The 27250-nt window shown below is 43.7% G+C and overlaps 1 protein-coding gene across 1 annotated transcript; it reads left to right on the top strand.

Moving 5' to 3' along the window:
* Nucleotides 1-1812: 1812 nt before the first annotated feature.
* Nucleotides 1813-11183, top strand: LEUTX (leucine twenty homeobox). The gene is made up of 3 exons (XM_061385807.1): nt 1813-2007; nt 9747-9977; nt 10716-11183. Exons 1-3 carry the CDS (start codon nt 1813-1815, stop codon nt 11181-11183), a joined length of 894 nt encoding a protein of 297 aa, XP_061241791.1.
* Nucleotides 11184-27250: the final 16067 nt, after the last annotated feature.

Consider the following 27250-nt stretch of genomic DNA (forward strand, 5'->3'; position numbering starts at 1 on the left):
GCATAACTTAAAACAAGCAGTGATGTGTTATGAGTAGCTATACTCTGTTACAACTTCACTGGGCAGTTTTCTTTCCGTCTTAAATTTTGGGGGTAACAGTATGGTTGGAAGTAAAAAATATATATATAATTTCCAGTGTTATAGGAAGACAGACAACTTGTGAGCAGTTCAGACACATGAACTGGATGGGTCTCACAAGCCTGGCTCTGATTCTTGGATTAGCCACCTATCACCCTGGCACCTCACTCCAGCACTCTTGCCTGGAAAATCCCATGGACTGAGGAGCCTGGTGGGCTGCCAGTCCATGGGGTCGCTAAGAGTTGGACATGACTGAGTGACTTCACTTTCACTTTTCACTTTCACGCACTGGAGAAGAAAATGGCAACCCACTCCAGTGTTCTTGCCTGGAGAATCCCAAGGACGGGGGAGCCTGGTGGGCTGCCATCTATGCGGTCACACAGAGTCGGACACGACTGAAGCGACTTAGCAGCAGCAGCACTGCTGTGGTCTTGTCCTGATGTGGGTGTCTTTTGGCATCAGCAGGCCTTTCTACAGGCCAGTCCAACACAGAGCCCTCTCTTAAGTGGGAAATAATAAATTCAACAGTCAGTTCCCTTCAGTTTTGTTGCAGATGTGCTTTTTAAGAGTACCTGATGAAGGCCCTTTGATCTAGGTTTCAGACAGTCCTTTAAGTGCTGCCTTCTCAAGTATACACAGTCTCCTGTTTGTAATTCTTAGGGCATCTGATCTTCATCCAAAGATAGATTGGTGTGATCAGCTTCAGAAGTAAACTTAAAGTGTCCTTCAATAATTCAGTTAAACTTTACACAATAATGTAACATAACCCTAGGAGGTATCTTTGGAGGTGAGTCTTAGGCAGTAAATACAGATCTCAATCAACAAAACTAGGATTTAATATCTACTGAAACATAATCTTTTTTCTGGGCTTCAGTGTGTGTTTGCAACCAAGTAAAAGTTTATTGAAGGGTGCCAAGCACGGGGGTGTGAGACAAGTCTCAGATCCCTTCTGACCTGGTCTTTGAGTTAGGTTTGTTGTTGTTGCTTTAAGAGGAAGCACAAACTGAAATTGTATGGCTCAGGGAGTCCCTGTCCTGGCTGACCTACTGGTATGTGGGGCTGGGACACAAGGCTGCTGGCCAGGGCGTCCCAAGGGTCCTGGTGTTAGTGCTGGCCCATTGGTGGGCAGAGCCAGGTTCTGGTATGAATGGCTGAGGGCCCAGGGTCCCAGAGCTGGTGTTGTCCTGCTGTTGTATGGGGCCGGATTCTGGGGCAGGTGGCTCAGGAGCCCCGGGTTGCTTGAGGCTGGTACCAGCCAGCTGGTGGGTGATCCAGGTCCCAGCCTTTCTGGCAGCAGGGTTGAGGTGGTTCTGCGGCTGATGCCCACACACTGGGGAGTGAGGCAGTGTCTTAGGGCCATTGCTGAACCACTGGTGGGTGGAGCCAGGTCCAGGGGTTTCTGGCAGAGGGCTTGGGGTTCCCAGAACTGGTGTCAGCCCACTGGTCGGTGGAGCTGTGTCCTAGGGCCTTTGTTGCAGGGTCCTGGGAGTCCTGGAGTTGGAGTCAGCCACTGGTGGACTAGCTGTGGGGCCCCAGGGGTCCCAGAGCTAATACTAGCCCACTGGTGGGTCCTGGACCCTCTGGTTGGTGGGGCCAGGTCCCTGGGGAGTCCGCTGATTGATATGGGTATCCCAGGACTGGTGCCAGCTGACTGACGGGTGGGTCCAGGTCCTGTGCTAATCAGCTAGAGGGAAGATTCCAGAAGCACATGTACCAGCAGCAGTGCCCTGTAGAATGAGCTCCTCAGAAGGGCTGCTGGCAGGTGAGTCCCAGTCTCTCCTGCCCCTCCAGGAGGCTCTCCCGGATCTACAGGTGCATCTGACTCAGGTTCCTTTCAAAGGACTGCTCCTGCCCCGGGTCTCAGAGCATCAGGGATTCCGTGTGCACCCTTTTGATCGAGTGTTTCCTACACCCGCTGACTCTCCCAAAGTAAGTCCCACTGGTCTTCTTCTGGGTGTTGGTCTTCCTGATGTAGAACCTCTAGGTTGGGGAGCTCAGATTCCTCACTCCTCCGGGTGAATCTCTGCAGTTGTAATCATCCCTTGTTCCTGGGTTGCCTACCTAAAGTAGGTCTTGACTGCATCTCTGCTTATCTTGTTGTGGTTTCTTTTCTATACCTTTGTACGTTAGGTTGTAGAAGATCTTTTCAGCTAGTTTTTGGGTCATTCTCATGGACAGTTGCTTTGTAAATATTTGTAGCTTCTGTGTGCTCATGACAGGAGGTGAGCTCAGGGTCTTCCTACTCTGCCATCTTGTCCATTCAGCCAAGTATTTTTTTTTTTTTAATATACCACAACTGACTGAAGAAAAAATATATAATAATATAAACAGAACTATAAAAGTAAAGAGATTGACTCAGTAACCTCCCTATTAGAACTCCCCTAGAGGAGATGGCTTGACTGCTAAATTATGCAATACATTGTATGAAGCCAACATTACTCTGATACCAAAGGCAGAGAAAGATATCACAAGAAAGGGACGTTACAGATCAATATCCGTATGTATTTTTCCACATGCCTGGGAAAGAGGAAATGTGATTGGTGAATATCTAGCTATCCTCTCCCACAGTGACTCATCTGTGATTTTTACAGGTTTGCAAATGACCCCTTCTAAACTAAGTTCTCTCCAAATTCTGGAAAATACACAATTTCAGAAAATGTTAAAATTAAATTACATCCATTGTAGAAGGTAATTGAATATTGCTAATATTTCTGTGCTCTACAATGGCCTAAATTAAAATGGTGCTTTAAAAGAAAAAACTGCCATCAAATTTGGATGCTGAAAATATTTATAACAGATACAGAGTTGACCTGAGGCTTTATAGTTCATCTAGAAAGTCATCAGCAGGTTTTAATACATAACAAAAAGACTACCCTGGGATTGCAAGAACAGTGGTCCTCTAAGTGTGGTTTCCAGATCAATAAATCAGCTCATCTGGGAATTTATTAAAATGTGTATTTATGGGTCCCAATCTGTATCTACATATATAGTGATATATTGAATTCTGGGGGTGGGACCCATCTTTATATGTTTTTATAAAACGTCAAGGTGACTCTCATGTATCCTAAAGTTTGAGAACTACTGGCTGATAAAGATCTCTCTTCTGGTCAAAAAAAAAAGTCAAAACCTTGCAAGCTCAAGAGAATGAGAAGACAAGACACAAATTGGGAGAAAATAATTGCAGAACACATATCTCATAAGACTCTTGTCAAAACAAAGAATTCTCAAATACACAAGAAGAAGAACAAATCAATTTAAAAATGGGCCAAAGATCTGAAGGAGCTTCTCTGGTGGCTCAGTGGTAAGGAACCTGCCTGCCTATGCAAGATTCAGTCCCTGGGTCAGGAAGATCCCCTGGAGAAGGAAATGGCAACCCACTCTAGTCTTCTTGCTGGGAGAATCCCATGAACAGAGAAGCCTGGCAGGCTACAGTCCACGGGGTCTGAAAAGAGTCGGACACGACTTAGTGACTGAACAACAGCAAAGATCTGAACAGATACCTTAACAAAGAAGATACACAGATGGCAAATAAGTATATATGCTGCTTAACATCAGGTATCATTAGAACTGTAAATTACAACAGGATAACACCACAAAGCCTTTAGTATGTCTAAAACTAAACACAGACAACACCAAACAGGGATGCGGGTGTGGAGGGACAGGGACTCTCCTTCTGTGCTGGTGGGAGTGCAGGATGGTACAGCTACTTTGGAAGACAGTTTCATGGTTTCTTACAAAACTAAACGTATTCTTACTGTGTTTACCGCCAGCTGTGCTCCTATATATGTTTACCCACAGGGGTTGAAAACTTATGTCCATTGAAAAACTTGCACATAAATATTTATAGCAGCATTATTCATAGTTGCCAGAAACTGAAAGAAATCCAGGTGTTTCTGTGTAGGTAAGTGGGTAAATTAACTTTGGTACATTCAGACAATGGGATCTTGTTCAGCACTAAAAACTGTGAGCTATGAAGGCATGAAAGAATCTTAAAGGCGTATTCCTCAGTGAAAGAACCCAATCTGAAAAGGCTACATACTGTATGATTCTGACATAGGACATTCAGTAAAGGCTGCAACTGTGAGGATGGTAAAATGACCAGAGGTTCCCAGGGTGCAGGAGATGAGTAGGTGAGGCACAGAAGATTTTTAGGTCAGTGAAAACCCCCTGCATAATATTTTAAGGATGAATGTATGTTGGTACACATGTCTCTAGATCCACAGGATGTGTAACCCCAAGAGTGAACCCTCAGGTAAACTGTGGGTTTTGGATGATTGTGATGTGTCAGTGTAACTTCATCTGTTATAAAAAGTGTACCACTCTGATGGGGCATGTGGATAATGGTGGGGCCGGGGTGCTATGTACGTGTGGCAGCAGAGGGTATATGGGAAGTCTCTTTTTCTTACTCTCAGTTTTGCCTGGAATCTAGAACTGTTCTTTAAAAAAAAAAGTCTAAAAAAGACATTAGGGGGAGAGCTGGTGAGATAAAAAATAGTCTGGTAACTTCCCTGGTGGTCCAGAGGTTTAGAATCTGCTGCCAGTGCAGGGGACATGGGTTCAGTCCCTGAGAGAAGAATTAAGATCCCGCATTCTTCAGGGCAACTAAGCCTGCACGCCACAACTAGAGAGCCTGCACGCTGCAGCGAAGACCCAGTGCAGCAAAAAAGAAGAAAAAAGACTGAAATTTAGTTAATATACCAATGTAAATTTCTTGGTTTTGGCCAATGTACCTGGGTATATAAGACATTAACATAGAGGGAGCTGGATGAATTGTTTGTGGAAACTCCCTAATTATCTGTGCAACTTTTCTGTAAATCTAAAATTGTTCCATTATAGAAAGTTTATTCACACAAACAAAAACCCACTACAAACCCTAAGTGGATAGCTGGAGTATAGGAGGCTCCAGGGCCCAGTTCAGCACAGTGCATACAAACTCAACAAGGTACATATGGTTTTTGAGGAAGCGTAATCTCCCAATCTGGGTCCTGGGAAAAATTCCTCAGAAAATACAGAAATGTTTACATATGTTCACCAAAACACATGAGTAACACCTCTTGCAGAGAAAAACGTTATGAGGAAGAATAAATGAAGGTGAGAGGGGAAAAAATGAACAAAGGGTCAGGGAAAGGGAAGTAAGAGGCAAGAGAGCAGCATGATTTTTTTTTTTTTTTTTTTTTAGTTTGAGGATTTCCCTGGTGGTCCAGTAGAATCCCTGGCTTCCCTGGTGGCTCAGGTGGTAAAGAATCTGCCTGCAGTACAGGAGACCAGAGTTTGATCCCTGGGTTGGGAAGATCCCCTGGAGAAGGGAATGGTTACCCACTCCAGTATTCTGGCCTGGGGAACTCATGGACTGTATAGTCCATGGGGTTGCAAAGAGTCAGACACAACTGAGCGACTTTCACTTTCACTGGTGGTCCAGTGGTTAAGAATCCAGCTTGCAATGCAGGGGACTCAGGTTCGATCCTGATCAGGGAACTAAGATCCCACATACTGTGGGGCAACTAAGCCCATGTGTCTCAACAAAAGACCCCAAAAGATGCAACAAAGATCCTGAAATGGCCAAAAACAAAAAAATCTTAAAAAGTTCAATTTGTTAAGTTCACTTGCTTAGAACTGTTCGTGGACTTTCAGCTGTCCCAAATTTGAACACTCCTTAACCTAAGTTACAAGGACCTCTGTGATTCAAGCTCTGCCAAGTTCTTCCCCAAGTTGGCTGCTGTCTTGCACGGGAAGGCTGGGAAGACCTGATGTTGGGGGGCTTTGACAGTCCATCTCCTCCACAAGCTGTCCCTTAGACATTCACACTCGCACCCCAGTTCACACCGAGAGCTGCCCACCCACAAAACCCCTTCTTCACCTTTTGATTTCAGGTGTCTTACCAACTTATTCTTTCTCCCAGCACCCTGTTTGTTTATTTTATTCTTAGTGACAGTGTTGAACATTTTATCCATGTCCTCCTCAACTTTGATTTATTTTCCTCCACTATTTGAGGTCAGAAATAAAATCTGGACTCACACCGTTATCCCCAGGACCCTGGACAGCACCAGGCACAGCCTGGGTTCTCATTAAGCCTGTTGAGTGGATGATGGGAGGGTGTGGCATTAGGGAGGGGTAGGGTGGGGGCATGATTTTGTTAAAACTTTGCTTAAATATTAGGCCTCTAAACCCAGCAGATATATAAGACTACAGTTCATAGTCAGGCAACACCTGGTCGAATCACTGTGCTTCTCAAGGATTTCTCATGGCAGGTAAGCTGGGCGAAGGCAATGCATGCCGAGGATGCTAGAGGTTGAGTGGCTGGCTTGTGATAAACTGAGGTGAGAGGGGCGAGAGTTTGTGGTAGCCTCTGAACTTCGCCAACACTGGCTCATCCGTCTGGGGAACCATTGGGTTATACCAGCAGGGAGCATTTGAAAACCATAGTGCTTACTGCATGACAGGTCAACAAATCGACAGACGATTTTCTTTTCGTTGTTTTTGGCTGTGCTGGGTCTTTGTTGCTGTTCGAGGGTTTTCTCTAGTCATGGCGAGTGGAGGCTGCTCTTTGTTGTGGTGTCGGGGCTTCTCGTTGCTTCTCTTGTTGAAGAGCACAGGCTCTAGGGGCTTTGAGGGATGTGGAATCTTCCCAGACCAGGGATCGAACCCATATCCCCTGCATTGGCAGGCAGATTCCTATCCCCAGGGAAGTCCACAGACAAGTTGTTGGGACAGGGAATATCGACTTTATTCAGAAAGCCAGCAGACCAAGAGGATGGTGGACTTGAGTCCCAAAGAACCTCTGTGTCTGAGTTACAATTCAGGCTTCTTTTATTCCAAAAGGGGAGGAAGTAATGTCAAGCACTTCCTGGTTCCCATCAACCTCCGGAGGGAATGTGTTAATAACTTTCCCGCAGTCATCCTCAGGTGAGCCTGGTTAAGATATTTTCTATATGGTAAACAAAGATATTTTAGCTTAATGATCATTACCTGGGAGGGTTCCCAGAGATGGGCTGTTATGTATAATTTAAGCTTTGGGGAACATTCCTTTCGTGATCTAACATGTAGTAGAAAATTACATCACCAGTAATGTAAGTGTTTGTTTCTCCACCTCCTTTTTAACAAGTGGTACTGTCATACTTTTAAATGTCAACCATTTGGTGGTGTTCCGAAAACAATATTCAACTGAGTAAATTTTAAAGATTGTATTGGCTTTATTCAGTGATTCATGAATCAGGCAGGATCCAGTCTAGCATATCAAAAGGAGCTCAGAGGAGCTGTGTAAAATGAATGATTTGTATTGTACAGGCAGAGGGAATAGGAGCTAGGTTATACAAGGCAGAAAATCAGATTATTACAGGAACTAGGTTATACAAGGTGGGAAATCAGATTATTGCACGGTTACTTCCCTTTATGAGATAGCAGGGGTCTATCAGGCAGTTACCTAGCTAGTACTGATTGAGCAATTCCTGATTGATGTGCTTAAGATTCCATTTCTGGGAGAGCTGAAACTGTAAATTGCCTGTTGGCAGTATGGAGCATACATGACTCCATTTTGGGCCTTTCATTTGTAATAGTGGGTACATGAAATTTGATCCAGTTCCATTTCTTTATTAACCAATGAAATTGAGTCTCTTCACTCTATTTTAAAGTCTATTTTGCTTTTCTGTTTTGCTAATTTCCTACTTCTTTCCTTTGACGATTTTCTAGTGTATTTCCCACCCTCCCCCCCCCCCCACCTTTGAGGCTTAGTAGAACATTTTTGTTGTATTCTGGACACCAATAATTTATTTCTTATTTTGGTCGCAGATGTACATGTACGTGTACTCAGTCATGTCTTGACTCTGAGATTCCATGGACTGTAGCCCACCAGGTTCCTCTATCCACAGAATTTCCCAGGCAAGAATACTGGAGTGGGTTGCCATTTCCTCCCCCCAGGAATCAGCTCTGCTTGCTTTCCAGGCCTGTTGTATAGGACTCAACCTGGAAGCTCCCCTTCTCACCCTCTTGTGTGGATTCTCCTTTCTTCCATACAAATTCCCCCTTATTTGTGACCACCAACCCCCCAGCGCCTGCACTGGGTGGCATGGGAGATCTTAGTTTTTGACCAGGGATTGAACCCATATCTCCGTGCATGGGAACCTCAGGTTCTTAACCTCTGGACCACGAGGGAAGGCCCCTCCCTCTTGTTCTTTATTTTGCTGAGTTGAACTATATCCTCAAGTAGCAGACAAAATAAGTTGGTTGAACCTATGAGTATCTGAATGTATCTTTATTCTCTTCTCACGTGGAAGGATAAATTTGACTGCATAGAGAATTTTATCTTGACAGTCATTTCCTTAAGAATGTAATATTAAAGTCCCCAACTATTACAGTGTTGCTGTATATTTCTCCCTTTATTTCTTTACTATTTACTTTCTATATTTATGTCCTCCTATGCTGGGGGCAGAAATGTCTACAAATGTATCTTCTTGTTGGATTGACCCCTTTATCCTCCTGTAATGCCCTTTTTGTCTTTTGTTACAGTCTTTTGTTTTAAAGTGTATTTCTTCTGATGCAAGTATTGCTGCCCCAGCATTCTTTTCCTTCCCACTGGTGCTGCTGTTGTTGTTCGGTCACTTAGTCGTGTCCGACTCTTTGCAACCCTGTGGACTGCAGCTCACCAGGCCTCCCTGTCCTTCACCATCTCCTGGATCCTGCTCAAACTCATGTCCATTGAGTCAGTGATGTCATCCACCCATCTCGTCCTCTGTCATCCCCTTCTCCTCCTGCCTTCAGTCTTTTTCTCCATCAGGGTCTCTTGCAGTGAGTCAGCTCTTCTCATTAGGTGGCCAAAGTACTGGAGCTTCAGCATCAGTCCTTCCAGTGAGTATTCAGGGTTGATTTTCTTTAGGATTGACCCCTTGGCATGGTATATCTTTTTTGATCCTTTCACTTTCATCCTCTGTCTGCAGTTTTGAAGTGTATCTTTTATAGACAGCATATAAAAAGCATATATTAATAGAAGCTTTAAAAAATCCATTTAGCCAGCTAGGTTTTTTGATTGGAGAGTTTATTCCATTTACATTTAAAGTAATTATTGATGGATGTGTAATTGCCATTGCAAAAATTGTTTTCTGGCTTTTTTTATAATTCCTCCTTCTCTTTCTCTCTTACCTTGTGGTTTGATTGTTTTCTTTAGTGTTCTGTTTATATCTTTTCTCATTTTCTTTAGGTATCTAATAAAAGTGTTTTCTTTGTTGTTACCATGAAGTTCACATATATAATATCCTATATATTTTTAACCCCCTCCCACACATTTTATATTTGTATGACACGTTTTACATCTTTTTATTTCTTGTATCTCTTGACAGGTTATTAATCTTGAATTGATTTTACTACTGTGTCTTTTACTCTTCCTGCTTGCTTTGTATGTGACTTATCCACTTCTTTTATTATTGAATATATATATATATATATTTAAAAAATACTTATTTGGCTGGATTGGGTCTTACTTGAGGCATGCAGGATCTTTTATTGCCATGCAAAGACCCTTTGGTTGTGGTGCATGGGCTCTCTAGTTGTGGTGTACCAGCTCCAGAGCATGTGGGCTGAGTAGTTAAACGGACTCATGGACTCAGCTGCTTTGCGGCACGTGGGGTCTTAGCTCCCTGACCAGGGCTCAAACCCATGTCCCCTGCATTGCAGGGCAGATTCTTAACCACTGGACCAATGGGCAACTCCCTTGGAAGTATTTTTTAGGAAAGATTTTCATCTATTCTCTTCTAACAGAAAAACAAAATTCAACTCGGCGATTCCGCACACGCTTTAATGGAGAACAGCTAGGAGCACTAAGAGATGTATTTGAAAGGACCAGGTACCCACATTGTTTCCTCATAAGAACACTTGCTTCAACTATTCATCTTGATGCGTCAGTTATAAAGGTATGTACCTGAGATCTGTCTCTATATAGCTAGATAGCACACCTAACCAGAGTTTCACACACATTTAGTCACCATGTAATTCTCATTGCTTGAGAAATTGCTGTGTGCCAGGACAGATGTTAAGCATTTTATATATTTGTTCCACATTTGTTTTGAAGAACAAGAGTCACAGAGAGGAATCATCTTCCAAGAATTATAAACAGTAGAGCTAGAATTTGAACCCAGGCCTTTCTGACTCCAGACCCACGGTGCTAGATGAGATCCTTTGGTGATGGATTTGGGTCTGTTCCTGTTTATTTCTAGATTCTCCTTAATCACAACATTCAGTTATCTATATACCTTGTGGCTAAATTGCCTTAGAGTACTTGGCATAAGAACTGCTGGACGAATCCTAAAGGCACCCCAAGCTACACTTCCACTCCGTATTCTCAGGCTTAAGAATCCTCTCTGAGAACGCAGAGTATCCACCAAGACAAAACCCACTTTCTAAATACACGTCCTGTTCTTGGCTGAAAGCAGTCTGTCCTGTCGTGCCCGTTGCCAGCGCAATCCTATGCCCCCTTTGCCTCCTGGATCCCAGGACCAGGAGAGGATAGAATTTTCCTCACTCAAATCAAATGTGAAGACATGTGAGAGTAACTTTCATATACCAGAACCAACCAAATTTCTGGAGTATATGAGGATTCTCCTTTGGCTGCTTCCCCCTCTTATTAACCTGCTCATCTCTTCCCTCTCCAGACTTGGTTTAAAAACCAACGTGTCAAAAGGAGGAGGGAGGAGAATCAGACTCAGCAAAATCTGTCACCAGGAGACCCGCGCCGGGTTGTCTCAGTGAAGGAGGAAGAGATGCCCTTACCGGGCACTTCCGGAAGCACTCATCCCACGAGTCTCAGCCTTGCAGGTGATTCTCATCACGAGCTACCTGAGCTTTCTTGCGCTGAGCAGTGTGAAGGGGCTGCTGCCACTCCATGCCCTTCATCCTGCAATTTCCTGACTGCTCTAAGTCTCAGAGATGCTGATCTTCCTTGGGCCTCCAGTCCTTATGACATGAATCAACTTATACAGTTATACGACTTACCTGGGGATGATGACCCCAGCAGTCTGGATCAGTACCTCTTCCCAGAGTGCTCCAGCTGGGGGACTGTGGCCGGCACTGATCACCATCGTGAGGACGAACACAGCTACAATCCTGAGAAAGTTCCGTGATCCAAATTTTTTTTTAAATGGTTTTATTTATGTTTGGCTGTGCTGGGTCTCTGCTGCTGCGTGGGCTTTTCTCCAGTTGCAGGGGACGGGAGCCGCTCTCTAGTTGCGGTGCTCGGGCTTCTCTTGCTCTGGAGCACAGGCTCTAGGTGTGCAGGGCCCGTTGCGGCTCCCTTCTGTCCTCTAAGTGCCTCCTCAACCAAATTTCAGTATAAAGGGCAGTCATCAGGTATCTTTGGAGAAATAGCAGAAACTAGCTAGTTCTCCTAGTTTGTCCCAGTTGAGCTATCTCCATTAATATTATGTAAAAATACCTATTTTTCATGAGCCTCTTTGTCTTAAAAAAAAAAAAAAAACAACAATTAGAGACCTCTGTAGTGATCCGAGGGTTAGGACTCCACACTTCCAATGCAGGGGACATGGGTTCAGTCTCTGGTTGGAGCACTAAGATCCCACATGCTGCATGGCACAGCTGAAAAAATAAACACCCAAATAACAACCCCCCCCAAAAAAATGCATTTAAGAGTGTGACATTAGCAATAGATTGGATGAGGAGGTCCCAGCACTTGTACCTGACAAAAAAAACCAATGATTTAATAATTATCCACTGATGAGAATAGCTCTGGGAGAGCTCTGGAGTTCAGTTACTACTCAGCAGGGTAGCAGGCACATGAAAGATGCTCAACATGGCTTATCATCTGGGGAATGCAAATCGAAACTGCAGTGAGGTGTCACCTCACCCCCAGTCAGCATGGCTGTCATCTGAAAGACCACAAGAAATGTTGGCGAGGACAGGGAGAAAAGGGGAGCCTTCAGACACAAACAAGAGCACATCCCCATGGGAAATGGAAGCCTTTTACCCATGTCACCACATAGCTTGCAGCCAAGACTGATCCCTGTGGCTGTGACCTCGCACTAGAGCAAACAAGAGCAGGCAGGCCTTGTCCACTTTCACCAAGGAGTACCAAGGAGCCCTGGGGCTGTCAGTGACACCAGAAGCTTTTGCCACTGAGGACTCCCCAAGTCTTCCCGCATGCGAATCCCAGCTGACGGAACTGTGAGGCATCTGTTCCTGAGCCTTCACGAGCAGGAGCTGATGCTGCAGCTTCATCGAACACTGGCACTCACGTATGCTTCGAAAACCCATGTCGCTGATCAGAGGATGTGACTGCCTGTTGACCTGTGGGATGGACCTAGCCAGTGAGGGACTCCTCGCCCCATCTTCTGTCCTTTGCACGTCCATTCTGCCTGCATTTCCCATAGCGGGAGCTGTCACAAGAACGCAGTCTTGAGAGAGGAAAGTGTTGCTGAGACCACCTGGACTGAATACATGACTGAACCCAGTTAAGGCCGCCATATAAACATTTTAAGATTTGGTGGGTGGATGTGGAGACCTACTTGTCCTGCGTCCACCCAGGATGAGCTTTGTAATTAAGTTTCTTTGTTCATTTAAGCTGCCACCCACCAGTCTGTTGTGATCTGCCTCTTTCTTCACTCTCTTCTGGGGACCAGTTTATGAATCATTAGGTCAGTACTAAGAAATGGAATGAATGAAATGGAACTCGATTAAAACTAAGGTGGTTAACAAAAAAACAACTAAGGTGTAATCCAGTACTACAAAGGTTGGGTGGGCCAAAAGGACTCCTCTACTGTCCCGTCAGCTCTGTTTTCTCTAGTTCAGAAAAAATTTAAAAGTCAAAGATAATGAGAAATCTGACCTGCCATCATTTTGAGCATAGGTTAGGCAGAGTGATCCAAATGAAAATTGACAGAGTCAGAGTCTCTTCGCTGGGGACCCAAAGCCTTTTTACACAACAGTGAGTAAAAAGGGTCAGTGGTGGAAAGAGAAGTTTCCAGGTCTCTGTGATGTGTGAGCCCCACCAGCTGGGATACCAGAACCCAGTGGTGAAGTCCTGACATGAACTGTAATGAGACTGAGAACATAAACGTGAAGGGCTGATGGGATTACAGAAGGTGGAACATTTAAACAGGCAGTAGGTAAAGAAGTTGTGTCCCCTTTGCCTGAATGCTTTATGGGAAAGGATATGACCTCAGGTCATGAAACACATCCCCTGCTGCTGCTGCTGCTAAGTCGCTTCAGTCATGTCCGACTCTGTGCGACTCCATGGACTGCAGCCTGCCAGGCTTCTCCGTCCATGGGATTCTCCAGGCAAGAACTCTGGAGTGGGTTGCTATTTCCTTCTCCAATGCATGAAAGTGGAAAGTGAAAGTGAAGTTGCTCAGTTGTGTCCGACTCTCAGCGACCCCACCTAGTGTTAAAAAAGTAAAACTGGCAATCGAATCCTATTGGAGGCTACAGTTAAGAATGTAAGGTTTGGTTGAAATAGTGTGAAAGTTTGGAGATGAACAGTTACATTTCAACAGTCTTTATGTAAAGTGGTTTCATTTCCTTTACCTGATTGTGTTATAGAGTGGACATTGTATCTGACTGGGAAATGGTACTCCTACCAAGTACCGTAAAACAGAGGGCACATACATTCGCCCTTCTACACTATTAGTTAAAAATGCTAAATAAGAATGAGTAACATTGCACGTCCCAGGGTGATTCATTGGAATAGAGAATTTCCGCTTGACAGGCAAGCTTGCTATTCCTTTAAAAAATTTTTTATTTGGCCACATTGGGTCATGTTGTGGCACAGGGGATATTTCGTGTGGTGCATGGACTCTAGTTTCAGCACTCTGGCTTAGTTGCTCCACAGCATGTGGGATCTTAGTTCCTCGACCACGTACTGCAGCTGTGTCCCGTGCATTGCAAGGTGGAATCTTCACCACTGAACCACCAGGGAAGTCTCAAGCTTGCTATTCATATTAGCTGACTAATGGATACACTGGAAACTGTCCTTTTGACTAAAGGATTTGAAATAATCTTGGGACCCGAAATAGCCATGATATTTTGGATGATGTTTAAGAATTGCTCTAAGGGGAATGGCTGTACTTAGAAGAATGTGTAACAAAATGAAAATGGTTTATACAAGAACATGCTGCCTGGGGGATGCAAGGAGGAGGTATAATCAGGCAGCCTCTTTAACCCTGGGACTCACTTTGGAACCATGCGAGGACCCACTGAGTTAGGGACATCCCTGCATTTTGGTTTTACTGACTCATTGATGGTACCCAGAGAGAAGGCAATTGGCTTGGCTGTGTGGTCAGGCAGAGGGGCAATGGTTACCTGGCCTCTGAAAGGATACTGAGATGAGGCGTCATAGAAATCACTATGGGAATTTGAAGGGTGTATTAAAATAAGGCCCATCTATGCTCCCTAACTCTTACAAGTTTGCAAGATGTTTGGACTCAACGCGCCGATATCCGTGTGCTTGCTTCACCTCAGTCTGTGAAATGAGTGGGTCTGGAAGCACTGCTGTGCTGCAGAGATGGGCTGAACCTAGACCTGTTCGTCTTGCTCCATGTAAGACAAGCAAAGCCAACAAGAGCTGTCCATCTGCCAGCAAAGAGACTGAGACTGCAGGTGAAAATGTGGCCTTTCCCTGGGGGAAAAGCCTTGATCATAGCTGGAGCGCGAGAGGTGACTACACATGCTGGGAACAGGGATGGTTGCTAAGCAGAAAACCGTACTATAATTTATTATTATTTTTGATATTTACTTCCTTGACTGCACTGGGTCATAGTTGCAGCAACATGAGATCTTTGTCGAGGCGCATGGGCTTAATTGCCCCAAGGCATGTGGGATCTTAGTTCCTTGATCAGGGATTGAAACCACATCCCCTGCATTGCAAAGCGGGTTCTTTTTTTTTGGCTGTGCTGGGTCTCGTTGCTTTGCGTAGGCTTTTCTCTAGTTGGGGCGAGTGGGAGCTGCTCTTCGTTGCAGTGCTTGGGTGTCTCATCGCGTTGGCTTTTCTGGTTGTGCAGCACAGGATCTAGACCCCCGGGCCTCCGTAGTTGAGGAGCATAGGCTCAGTGGTCGTGGCGCATGGGCTTAGTTGCTCCACAACGAGTGGGATCTTCCCGGACCAGGGATCAAACCCATGTCCCCTGCATTGCAAGGTGGACTCTCAGCCCCCGGACCACCAGGAAGTACAGGACTGAACTCTTAACCTGTGGGATCTGATGCTGTGTCCAGGTCCATCATGTCAGAACCGTGTTAAAATTGTAGAACTCCTAGCTGGTGTGTGAGAATTTCTTGGCATTGGGAAAACCCACACACAACTGGAGCCAGAAGTGAAGTATTGAAGTTCGAGGAAAAACAGGAGTTTTCTTTACATTCCTGTGTGTAGGAAACCCCAAAGAGTCAGAACCTCAGAATGAATAAATTTAGTAAAGTTGCAGGATACAAAATCTACAGATATTAGGCACATCTCTATACACAAACCACAGATTATCCGGAAAGAATTTTAGAGAGCACTCCCATTCCCAACAGCAACAGAAATAAAATTCTTAAGAATGTACTTAACCAAACAGGTGAAAGACTTGTACACTGAAATTTATAAAAATCAGGAAATAGATTAAAATTGAATAAGGCCCAGTTAAATGGAAAGATGACCAGTATTCATGGATTGGAAGAATTAATATTGTTTATACTTGAATTATAAATATAAACAAGAATTAACTTGTTTATACTTCCCAAAGTGATCCACTCTCCAGAAGTCACCTCATGAACATAAAAGTCACTTTTATGGCTCATCTCAGGAAATGCCAAGGGTTTTATGCCAAGATCTTCGTGCCAGGAACAGGAACAAAGACCTCATATGTATTTCTTATTATAGATAACAGTATCACAATTTAAGTGCTCAGGTGCTTGGAAAAGAGTACAGAAGTTCAGACAAATCAGAAAATTGCAGAACAGGAATTCTGGGCTATAAGGAGAAGTTTTGAAGGAGACTACAGAGGAGGTAAGCTACAATTTTGGATCTTCCCTGTACAACATGTCCGTCCCATCTTCCCCTTCAGAAACCAGCTGTTAATTGAGTTAGACTCACCCTACCTAAAGTTTGAGAGGCATGCTGAATTTGACCAGAACAAGAGTGAGCAAAAGCACATTGAAACGTCCGTGCATAATAGATGAAGAGAGGGAAAGACAGGGGAGAGTCAGAGTGGAGAGAGGGTCTCTTTCAGAATGTTGAGGAGGGGTGCGGGCAGGAGGGACTGAGACATGGAAAAGGACCCACCTGTTGGCCCAGTTTAAGACTTTGCCTTCCAGTGCAGGGGTGCAGGTTTGATCCCTGGTCAGAGACCTAAGATCCACATGCTTTTTGGCCAAAAAACCAAAACATAAAACAGAAGCAATACTGTAACAAACTCAGCACAGACTTTAAAATGGTCCCTATAAAAAAAAATCTTAAAAAAATAAAAGGAGAGAAATAGTAATAAAGGAGAGTATAAAAGATGGACGGAGAAGGCAATGGCACCCCACTCCAGTACTCTTGCCTAGAAAATCCCATGGATGGAGGAGCCTGGTAGGCTGCAGTCCATGGGGTTGCTAGAGTTGGACACGACTGAGCGACTTCACTTTCACTTTTCACTTTCATACATTGGAGAAGGAAATGGCAACCCACTCCAGTGTTCTTGCCTGGAGAATCCCAGGGACGGGGAGCCTGGTGGCCTGCCGTCTATGGGGTCGCACAGAGTCGGACATAACTGAAGCAACTTAGCAGCAGCAGCAGCAGCAGCATAAAAGACGGAATAGAAACAGCTGGATTTATGGAGCAGTGATAGGAGATCAGTGGGAAGGGCCAGCACTGCCTCAGACTTGGATGTTTAAAGTGAAGCCAGTCCACCTGAACCCACTCAAGGTGAGGGCAGTGTCCTGAACGCGTGTGCAAGGCAGGCTGGGGAAGGAGGTCACTTGGAGGTGAGTGGTTAGAGGGATAAACTCATCACCCACCTGAATTCAACTTACTCTGGGTTATGGGGAGAGCCTGCGGTGCAGGGGTGTGGGGAACATGGTATTTTGCATAAAGATGAGGAGGAGGGCAGATTTAGAACTCAGCTCCAGATTCAGAGGGAAGAGGAAGAGAGAGGGAGAGATCTCACTCAAGAAAGCTACCAGGGAGGGAGACAGGGCTGTTTCAGGCTCCGGAAAGATTTTATACTTGTGTGGCTCTCTCTGACAGCACTTTTTAAACTCGAATGTACCTTTCAGTTCCCTGGAGATCTGTTTAAACTGCTGATTTTGATGTCATGGGTATGGTGATTCTGTTGGCTGAGACTCTGCCTTTATAGTAACAAGCTCTGAGGTAACGCAGATGCTGCCGGTCCAGAGGCCACAGCTAGGCTCTGTGGTACATTTTTATAGCAGTTACCACATTATCCTTGTATTTCTGTGACTTAAAAATGGTCCTTTTGTTTTTCAGACTCTGAGTTTCCTAAGGCCAGTGTTTTCTTTAAAGTTGAACCCAGGCGCCAAGCCACAATACAAGGTAGGTACTCTGCAGTCTTGCAAATGATTACGTTTAAAAATACGGTCATTTAAATTTGCATGTATGACTTGTCAGAATGCATACGTAGTCTTGTGTGTACAGAACTTTATGCAGCGTACTTGTTACTGAACCAGACTTGGGTCTGCTTGCCCAGTGCGCAGGGAAGCCAATCTTTTGCCACTATTTGTGGTGAAGGAAAATACAGGGTTTATTGCAAGGCTCTGCAACATGAGGCCATGCAAGGAGCATGGGCAGTGGGAAGCGTTTGTAAAGACGGCGTGAGGGAGAGGGTTGCAGGCATCAGCTCGTGGATATTCTTCTGATTGGTTGTTGACAGGGTGGTATTTCAGGAGTTAACCTCGTCAACCTTCTCATTCCGACTAGTCCGAAGTCTACGTGCTTATGGTCAGCATGCAGTTAACTACTTCCACCTGGTGGGGCTTTAGTATCTGCAAGACAGCTCACACACACGGCTCCAGATATAACCCGTGGCCCTTTAGGGGGAGCGAGAGGCCCTTGATTTCCTTTTATGGGTAAACTGTTATTATTTCGTTGTCTGTTTTTGTTTCTGAATTCTCTCATTCTCTGATTAAATTTGCTCTTTGGAACTGAGGGAAGACTTAGGAGGCTAAAGCTTTTCTGCGAACAAGAGGCAAGGGACAGGGAGGCAGGATCTGTCTCTGGGCGGCCGGGAAGGGGAGCCCTGCAGGTTCCTGTTCAGTTTCATAGTGATTGCCTTGTTCCTGGTCCCACCTCATGAACTTGGACACACAGCACCCCATCTTCAGTTCTGGGTATCTCCCACCTACGGGAGAGGCAGTGGGTGGTGGCTAGCCTTCTCCAGGTAGGATCACCTGAAGTGAATCTGCCACCTCTTTCATGAAATCTCATTACCCGTGTCAGCTTAAAACGTACAACATGAGAGTTGTGAGTTAAGTTCTTATTTGGGGCAAAATGAGGATCATAGCCTGGGAGACAGCACCTCAGACAGCTCTGAGAAACTGCTCCAAAGAGGTAGGGGATAAGGTCAGTATATATGTGATTTTGATGAAGGGGGAATACATGTAGTTGGTCAAGCACGTGTTTTTTCTAGAAAGTTCCTACTAGTCTCACGAAGCTTTTGCTAGTCATGAGGAACAGTCGTCACCATGAAGGATTTTAGTGCTTTTCTGGATATGGGGAGACACAAGAATTGGGTTCATAAAGTCAGTTCCTGAAAATATCTAACTATCTGAAGGCCTATCCTGCCAGTTCTCCCCAGGAACAGAGTGCCTCATTTCTTGCCTCCACCCTGGACTCCTTCCAGGGGCTGCTGAAGGTTAGCAGCGGCTGCAGCACAGGACACGATGAGAGGTAGATGGCAAGCGCCGATTTGTAGGTGACACCTGTCATTTGACTGCTTTCTGCTAAACATGGTCAAAATTGATTAATTTAATACATTACATTAGGAAATAAGACAAAGAATATTGCTAAATTGATCCAGGAGCCATCAGGTGGCCTGGGGAATCAAACAGTGCTGGGGAGGAGACAGAATGTGGTCTGAGGGAGGGAGCGGGATGAGATGTTAAAAAGGCAGACCTCAGATTGATTAATTGGCATGTGAGGAGCTCGGAAATTGCCAATCAATCCTAACAAAAAATAAGAAAGACGAACAGGTTGAAAAGCCAGCAACTCTTCCTGAATGTATGTAAGAGAGGGGAGGACGCAGGGCATACTGCAGCTCCCAAGACTGGAGAGACAGACAAGTATCAATCGGTGACGTCATTGCCTGCTGGAACAGAGACTAGGGGGAAGCATCACGGGGACCAGCGCTGGGGTAGGAAAACCTAAACTGTAGCCGACAAGTTGTCAGAGGCTAAGTGTGGACAGTCTGGGAGTTAACTCTGAGGAGGACACAGTTACAATGGGCACCTGTAATATTGTGGAATTTACCTGGAGGAGTTTGACCAGATTCCCACATTAAATGTGGAGGAAAAGGAAATCCCCTTTGCTTCCAGCTTGTGGAAGGGAAACCCACCCCCCCCCTTTTTTTTTTTTGGCATGCTGCACTGAGTTCTTCGACCAAGGATTGAACTCAGGCTATGACAGGAATCACTAGGTCACCAAGGAATTCCCAGAACCATTTTGAAGTATGCTAGAACGCTCTCTTCACAAGACCTGCCCTCTGGCAGCCGAGCTAACCAGAGCTTAAGCTGCTAGGGTTTTATCAGAGTATCACTAACCTGGAGGAAGGAAATATCTAACTTTAGCTGGCTCAAGCCTCATGGGAGAAGGGAAATGCCCACTCTGGCCATCTTGTGCACCCTAAGGGGGTGGAATCTGAGAAATATTTGTGAAGTTTAGAGTCACAGACTTACAGACCCAATCATAGGACTATAGAATACTTCTCCCTCCCCCACCTAACCACTACATGACTAAGGCATCTGTGGATGCAATTTTAAATGGGACTTTTTAAAAACTTTATCTTGTGATACTTGTTAGTGTAAAGAAATGCAACGGATTCCTGTATATTAATCATGTATCCTACAGTCTTGCCGAGTTCATCTGTTAGTTACAGCAGTTTGTGGGTGGAGACTTCCGCAGATAGTGACAGCCTTACCTCTCTCCTTCCAAACTGAATACCTTTTATGTCTTTTTCTTGTGTGATTTGCTGTGGCTAGGACTTCCAGTACCATGCTAAACAGAAGTGGTGAGAGTGGGCATCCTTGTCTTGTTCCTGAATTTACTGGAAAGACTTTCAACTTTTCATCATTGAGTGTCATGTTGGCTTTAGGTTTGTAATAAATATTCAATAGCTTTCATTATGTTGAGGTATGTTCCCTCTACGCCCACTTTTATGAGAGTTTTTGTCATGGATGGAGATTGAATTTTGTTACTTTTTTTTTTTTTCCAGTCTATTGAGATGATCATGTGATTTTCTTTTTTTCTTTAAAATCTGGTGTATTACATTGATTTGTGTGTGTTGAACCATTCTTGTGACTCTGGAATAAATTTAGCTTGATCATGGTGTATAGTTCCTTTTTATGTATTGTTGACTTTGGTTTGCTTATACATTGCTGAAAATTTTTGCATTTATATTCATCAAACATATTTCCCTGTAATGTCCTTTTTTGTTGTAGTGTTTCTGTCTGGCTTCTGTATCAGGATAATGGTGGCTTGTAGAATGAATTTGGGGGTGTTCCCTCCTCCTCAACTTTTTGAAATAGCTTTAGAAGGATCGTTGTAAGTTTTTCTCTACATGTGTGGTAGAATTCCCCAGTGAAGCTCTCTCATCTTGGACTTTTGCTTGCTGGGATTCTTTTTAAAAATTAGATTCTATTTCACTTTAGTGATCTGTTCAAATTCTCTGTGCCTTCTTTATTTCAGTCTTGGTTAGATTGTAAGTATCTAGGAACTTGTCCGTTTCTTCTGTGTTGCCCAGTTGTAGGCATGTATCTTCACAGTATTCTCTTGTGACTGTATCTCTGTGGCATTAGTTGTTATTTCTCCTCTCATTTCTTGTTTATTTGTGTGTGTGTACATCTACCTGCTGGGTCCTCCCATTTTTGGTAAGCCTGGTTAAAGGTTTATCAGTTTTATTTATCTTTTCAAAAAAACTATCCCTTGGTTTTGTTGACATTTCTATTATTTTTATCTCCGTTTAATTTACTCCCTGCCTTTTCCTTCCTTCCTTTTGCTGACTTTGGGCTTTGTATTTTCTTTTTCTAACTATTTTAGGTAATAGGTTAGGTTGATTTTTTTTCTTGTTTCTTGAGGAAGACCTATATCGCTCTGAACTTCCCTCTTAAGATTGCTTTTGCTGCATCCCATGGATTTTGAAAAATTGTGTTTTCCTTTTCATTTGTCTCAATGTATTTTTGATCTCCTTGTTAACCCATTGGTTTTGTTGTTGTTGTTTTTAAGCAGCATGGTGTTTAGTCTCCACCTTCTTTTCCTGTTTTAATTTCTATAGTTGATTTCTAGTTTCATACTGCTGTGGTCAGAAAAATGCTTGCTATAATTCGTATCCTATTTGTTGCTTGAATTGATCTCTTACTGTATCGATCCCTATGCCTTAATAGTATAGCCTTTGTCTCAAGGCCTATTTTGTCTGAGTATGGCCAGCCTTGTTTTCTTGTCATTCCATTTGCATGGAATATCTCTTCCCTTCTTCTCACTTTCAGTCTGTATGTGTCTTCTGCCCTAAAGTGGTCTCTTGTAGGCAGCATGCTGAGAGTCTTTGATTTATATCCAGTCAGCTATCCTATTTCTTTTTTTTATAGGAGCAGGTAGCCTATTGACATTTAAATTATTGATCAGTATGTGCTTGTTTCCGTTTCATTCCTTGACTGCCAGTTGTTTCTGTAGTTCTTTGTTCATTTCTTCTTTTTGTTTTTCCCATTGTGGTTTGATGATTTTCTTCTGCAGTGTGCTTGAATTCCTTTCTTTTTGTTTTCTGTCTATCTGTTGTAGGTTTTTGATTTGTAGTTACCATGGAGTTCATATATGTTGACCCATAATCATACCTCTGTATGTTAGTCACCTAGTCATATCTCTGACTCTTTGCAACCCCATGAACTGTAGCCTGCCAGGCTTCTCTGTCTATGGGGTTCTCCAGGCAAGAATACTGGAGCAGGTTGCCATGCCTTTCTCCAGGGGATCTTCCTAACCCAGGGATTGAATTCTGGTCTCCTGCACTGGCAGGTGGGTTCTTTACTGCCTGAGTCACCAGGGAAACCCCATAGTTATAACCTACCTGCTTTAAACAGATACTATTAAATTTCAAACACATTCTAAAAGGCCTACGTTTTTTCTCCTCTCCCTCACATTTTGTGTTTTTACATCATTTTTTATATCTTCATGATTATCCTTTTGCTATTTATTGTAGTTACAGTTGCTTTTACAATTTTTTGTTTGGTTTTTCAGTCCACACACTGGCTTAAGTGATCTTCAATCCTTACTATATATTTGCCTTTCTTGTTGGAATTTTTTTCTTTCCTGTTGATGCTTATTTCTCTGCATTTAGAGAAGACCCATCAACATTTTTTTTAGAATGGGTTTAGTATTGTTGGATTCTTTTAGTTTTTGCTTGTCTTAAAATTTCTTTCTGTCTCTTTCTGTTTGGAGTGATAATCTTGCTGGCTGGAGTATCCTAGGCTGTAGGTTCTTCTCTTTCAGCACTACCATGTCTCTTCTTTCTGGCTTGCACAGTTCCTGCAGAGGAAGCTGATAGCCCTGTGGGGATTCTCTTGTATGTGACTCTGTGTTTCTCATGCTGCCTTGGGAATCCTCTTGATCTTTAACTTTTACCAGTATGTAATGGTCGTGGTTGTCCCAGCTCTAATGCAAGGTTCTGGTGTGGAGTGGATAGAGCCCGGGCATTTGCCCAGCTGGGAGTGGGGCTCGTGGCACGGTGGTTGCTGGGGTCCCAGTGGCTGTGCTGTGCTGGAGGACTGGGCTGCATCCGTGGTGCGGTTGGAGCACCAGCAGTGGCCACTGCTGCCCCACCTGGACCACCCGCAGGCCCTCAGGTTGCCCCTACATCTCTAGAGCAAGTCTTTTCTTAGGACTTGGCTGCCTAGATTCAGTCAAGTTGTGGCATGAGGTCAGTAAGCCAGGGTGTTCGCTCAGTTAAGATTGGGGAATGTGGCCACATAGGCAGAACACTCTCTGGCATAAATCACAGTAATATTTTTTTTTGATCTGTCTCCTAGAGAAATGGAAACAAAAATAAACAAATGGGACCTAATTAAACTTCAAAGCGTTTGCACAGCAAAGGAAACTAAACAAAAGGAAAAGACATCCTCGGGTTGGGAGAAAATATTTACAAGTGATGTACTGGATAAGGAGTTAACATTCAAAATATAGAAACAACTCCCAAAGCTTAATTTAAAAAAGAACCCCATCAGAAAGAGCAGAAGGCCTGAAACAGACACTTCACCAAAGAAGACATACAGATGGCCCGCAGGTGCGTGAAAAGACGTCCAACGTCACAAATTATCAGGGAGACGCAAGGCAAAACCACCACAAGTTGGTGAGCTGGCTGTCATCTTTGGCTCAGCAGGTGTGGGGATGGCGGGACTATGAGTGGGTGATTGGACCCCGGAAGGTACCTGTAGAGACCCAGTACCTGAACGTTTGGGACAGTGAGCGATCACTGTGGCGCCCGGCCCCAAGGTCACTACCAACAGTGAGCTCCAGGTGGCGCCATTTGTATATAACATGAAAAACCCTGCTCGGTGATGGTGTGGTCCTCTCCTCCATCTGCTGTGGGTGGGCAGCTCTCCTCCGCCCTCTGCACAGGCGTGGCTGCTTCTCAGGCTCACAAACCAGAGGATAAACACAAGTGGACACAGCTGAAACTCAACCAACTGCTTTCCAGTGGGGATGCTCATCCAAGTTCCCTGCCTGTTTCCAGCACTGTTGCTCAGGGCTGAAGACTCACTCACCCCTTAGCCTTGCTGTCCGAACAGGATGAGGGCCAGATCCTGAGAGGCATTAGCCAGGCAAAGGATATTTTAGGCCAAAAGAATAAAATTTAAATGAAAATGGAGTTTCTCTTTGGAAATATTAAAGATAACTGACATGGAAAAAAGTAGAAAATCGGAATAGACCAATAACTGAATAAGTTATAAAGGAAGTAAAAAGATCTACGCTCTAAGAAAGGCATTAGACTTTAGATTTTAATTAGGTCTAAAGGCATTAGACATTAGATTTATTAACCAATTCATTGTGCATTCAAAGAAAGAATTCCTAGGTTATAGAAAGTGGTCCAGAGAATATGGACACTACTCAAATCATTTTAATTATTAGCATAATTCTCTTAACAAATCTAGAAAAACAAAATAGAATAAAATCCAGGTCAATGACATCCATAAATGGAAGGAAAATTTCCAGATAAAATACGAACAAATTGAGCTCAGCAATGTTTTGACAAGTACTCAAAATAACTTAGAGGGTTGCTTTCAGAAATACAGAAATACCTCAGTGTTAGAAACTTTGTCAGTGCATTCCAGCCTATTCACATGTTGAAGATGGAGTAACACTTTGATCATCTTGAGAGGTACAGAAATGTTGCAAATTAAAGGGAGAAGTCTGAAATTTAGTCATCTCCTCCCTTTACTGTTCTTCCAGCTGTAGGGACAGGAAGCTGGAGCACAAATTCATCATTTTTTAAAAGTTTGAGGAGAGAGGGCAGCTGAGGGTGTCTGAATCCTCAACTACCTTGACTGCAGATGGCAAAAACGGGAGAGCCAGAGAGATGGGAGAGCTGTGGGGAGAGAGGGTGAGGGACACTGAAAAAGTGATTGAGGCAGAGAGAGGGAAATGTAGAAATGGAGCAGAGACCAGGAGCAGAGGGAAGCACTGACAGAGAGAGGGGATCCTCGAAGACATTTCCTCATCTGGAAACCATGATTCTGACGCTTGCCAGCCACAGAACTGAGGGCTGAGTCATGTAGTATCTACATGATTTCATCAATTCTGAGCTGCTCTGCTTTCAGCCTCTCTAGAAATTGTATTTATCCTATAACTGAGGGCATCTTACAGTTGCTCTGTGTTGAACAGCAATCACAATGCAATCATCCTTGCCTGGCTGTTGTTTCCAATAATGTGACTGGACCACTACAATCTCATAATATTTAAGCCCAAATATTTTAAAACCATTTGAAGAAGGAATTTGAATCCAGTTGTTGTCTGGAAACTCCTTCCATTGATTCATGGTGAAAGGAAGAAAGCTGAGCTCAGAAGCAAATCCATGGACAGTAGTTGAACATTCTAACAAATGTTCCATCAGTTATGCTCTTGATAGCACAAGGACAATATTTATGGGAAAGCAAAAAGGTTAAGAACTCTAAATCAGAAAATAAGTCAAAATGTTTGCAGTTTACTTTGAGTTGCACTGATGGGTGGATACATGTGTATAAAGCCAGTCCAGGAAAAAAATTCTAGTGGGACAACCTTAGACAGATGATTCCCCTCTCTGGGATTCAGTCTCCTCACATCTGTGAAACAGGAATAATAATAGTTAATATCTACCTTTTGGAGTCATGAAGATTAAATGAATTAAAATGTATACAGCTCTTAGAGAAATGCCTGGCACATATTGAACGCCATGTAAACATTTTATATTACTTTTAGAAATACACAGTGTTCTGTACATTATTTTTATTCCAAATGATAGACTGAGCTGAAGTTTTTTAAAGAACATGTTGCTTTTCACTTGACACCTTTCAGTATCTTAATTTTTTCGTGACTTTCATGTATTACTTTACTGAAAACAATTTTAATCATGGCTATTTCTATTTCTAGATAGCAGAAATATCTAATCATCTTGGGACAGACCTTCTGTCTTCCAGAAAAGCCTAGAACGACAGTTTAGTGACATCAGTGTATAGCAGGTATTCACGCCTGACTGCTAAGGTTGCGGGGGATTAGCATAAGGGACAGAGGTCTTCTGGGAGGAAAGGGATTAGCTCCCAGACTCCTTCACTTTGAGATACAGAAGTTTTAGAACATTTTTATTAAACTGGAATGGCCAGATTGTAGTCATCTGTCATGAAAAGGTCAAGGGATTTCTATAGGAAAACTCACCATAACGTGTACAGGTGTGTGTGTTTGGTAGTTAGACACGAGGTAGCTTGACTAGTTAGAGGATCTGTATTCCTCTGTGAGGGGTATAGCAAGTGGATTTCCATGTAAGGGGGGAGGTGATTATTATCTTAACCAATAGGACCACCACAATGAAGGACCACAGTCTGACTGGCATAAACAACAGAAGTTTACTTTTCTTGGTCCTGGAGGCCGTGAGTCCAAGGTCAGGGTGCTGGCGGGGTTGGCCGCTGAGGGCTGTGATGGAGCTCCATGCCTCTCCTGCGAGCCCCCGGCTTCCAGGGCTCTGCAGGCAGTCTTCGGCGTTCCTTGGCTCGTTAAGTGCTGTCACCTCATCTCTGCCTTCATCTTCATGTGTCATTCTCCCTGTGTGCACATTTGTCTCCATGGCGAAATTTCCCTCTTTTTATAAGGCCCACCCCAGGCAGGCATATCCTCTGAGTCAGGAATACTTGGCACCGAGAAGACACCATCTGGGTATTTATGTTTATCTGGACTTGAGAGATAAGAAAAAGAAATCTCAAGTTTACTTTTTTTTTTCCTGTTTTAAAAATTAGTTTTATTATGTACCTCTAGTACATTCTCAGTTTTTTTTTTTTTAACTTTACAATATTGTATTGGTTTTGCCAAATACTGAAATGAATCTGCCAGAGGTATACATGTGTTCCCCATCCTGAACCCTCCTCCCTCCTCCCACAGGAGGTTCGTGCATCGAACCTGGACTGGCGACTCATTTCATACATGATATTATACATGTTTCAATGTCATTCTCCCAAATCTCCCTCTCCCACAGAGTCCATAAGACTGTTCTATACATCAGTGTCTCTTTTGCTGTCTCGTATACAGGGTTATTGTTACCATCTTTCTAAATTCCATATATGTGCGTTAGTATACTGTATTGGTGTTTTTCTTTCTGGCTTACTTCACTCTGTATAATAGGCTCCAGTTTCATCCACCTCATTAGAACTGATTCAAATGTATTCTTTTTAATGGCTGAGTCACGCCAGTCAGAATGGCTGCAACCCAAAAGTCTACAAGCAATAAATGCTGGAGAGGGTGTGGAGAAAAGGGAACCCTCTTACACTG

Source organism: Bos javanicus, chromosome 18 (genome assembly GCF_032452875.1).
Source record: "Bos javanicus breed banteng chromosome 18, ARS-OSU_banteng_1.0, whole genome shotgun sequence".
NCBI classification, from domain to species: Eukaryota; Metazoa; Chordata; class Mammalia; order Artiodactyla; family Bovidae; genus Bos; species Bos javanicus.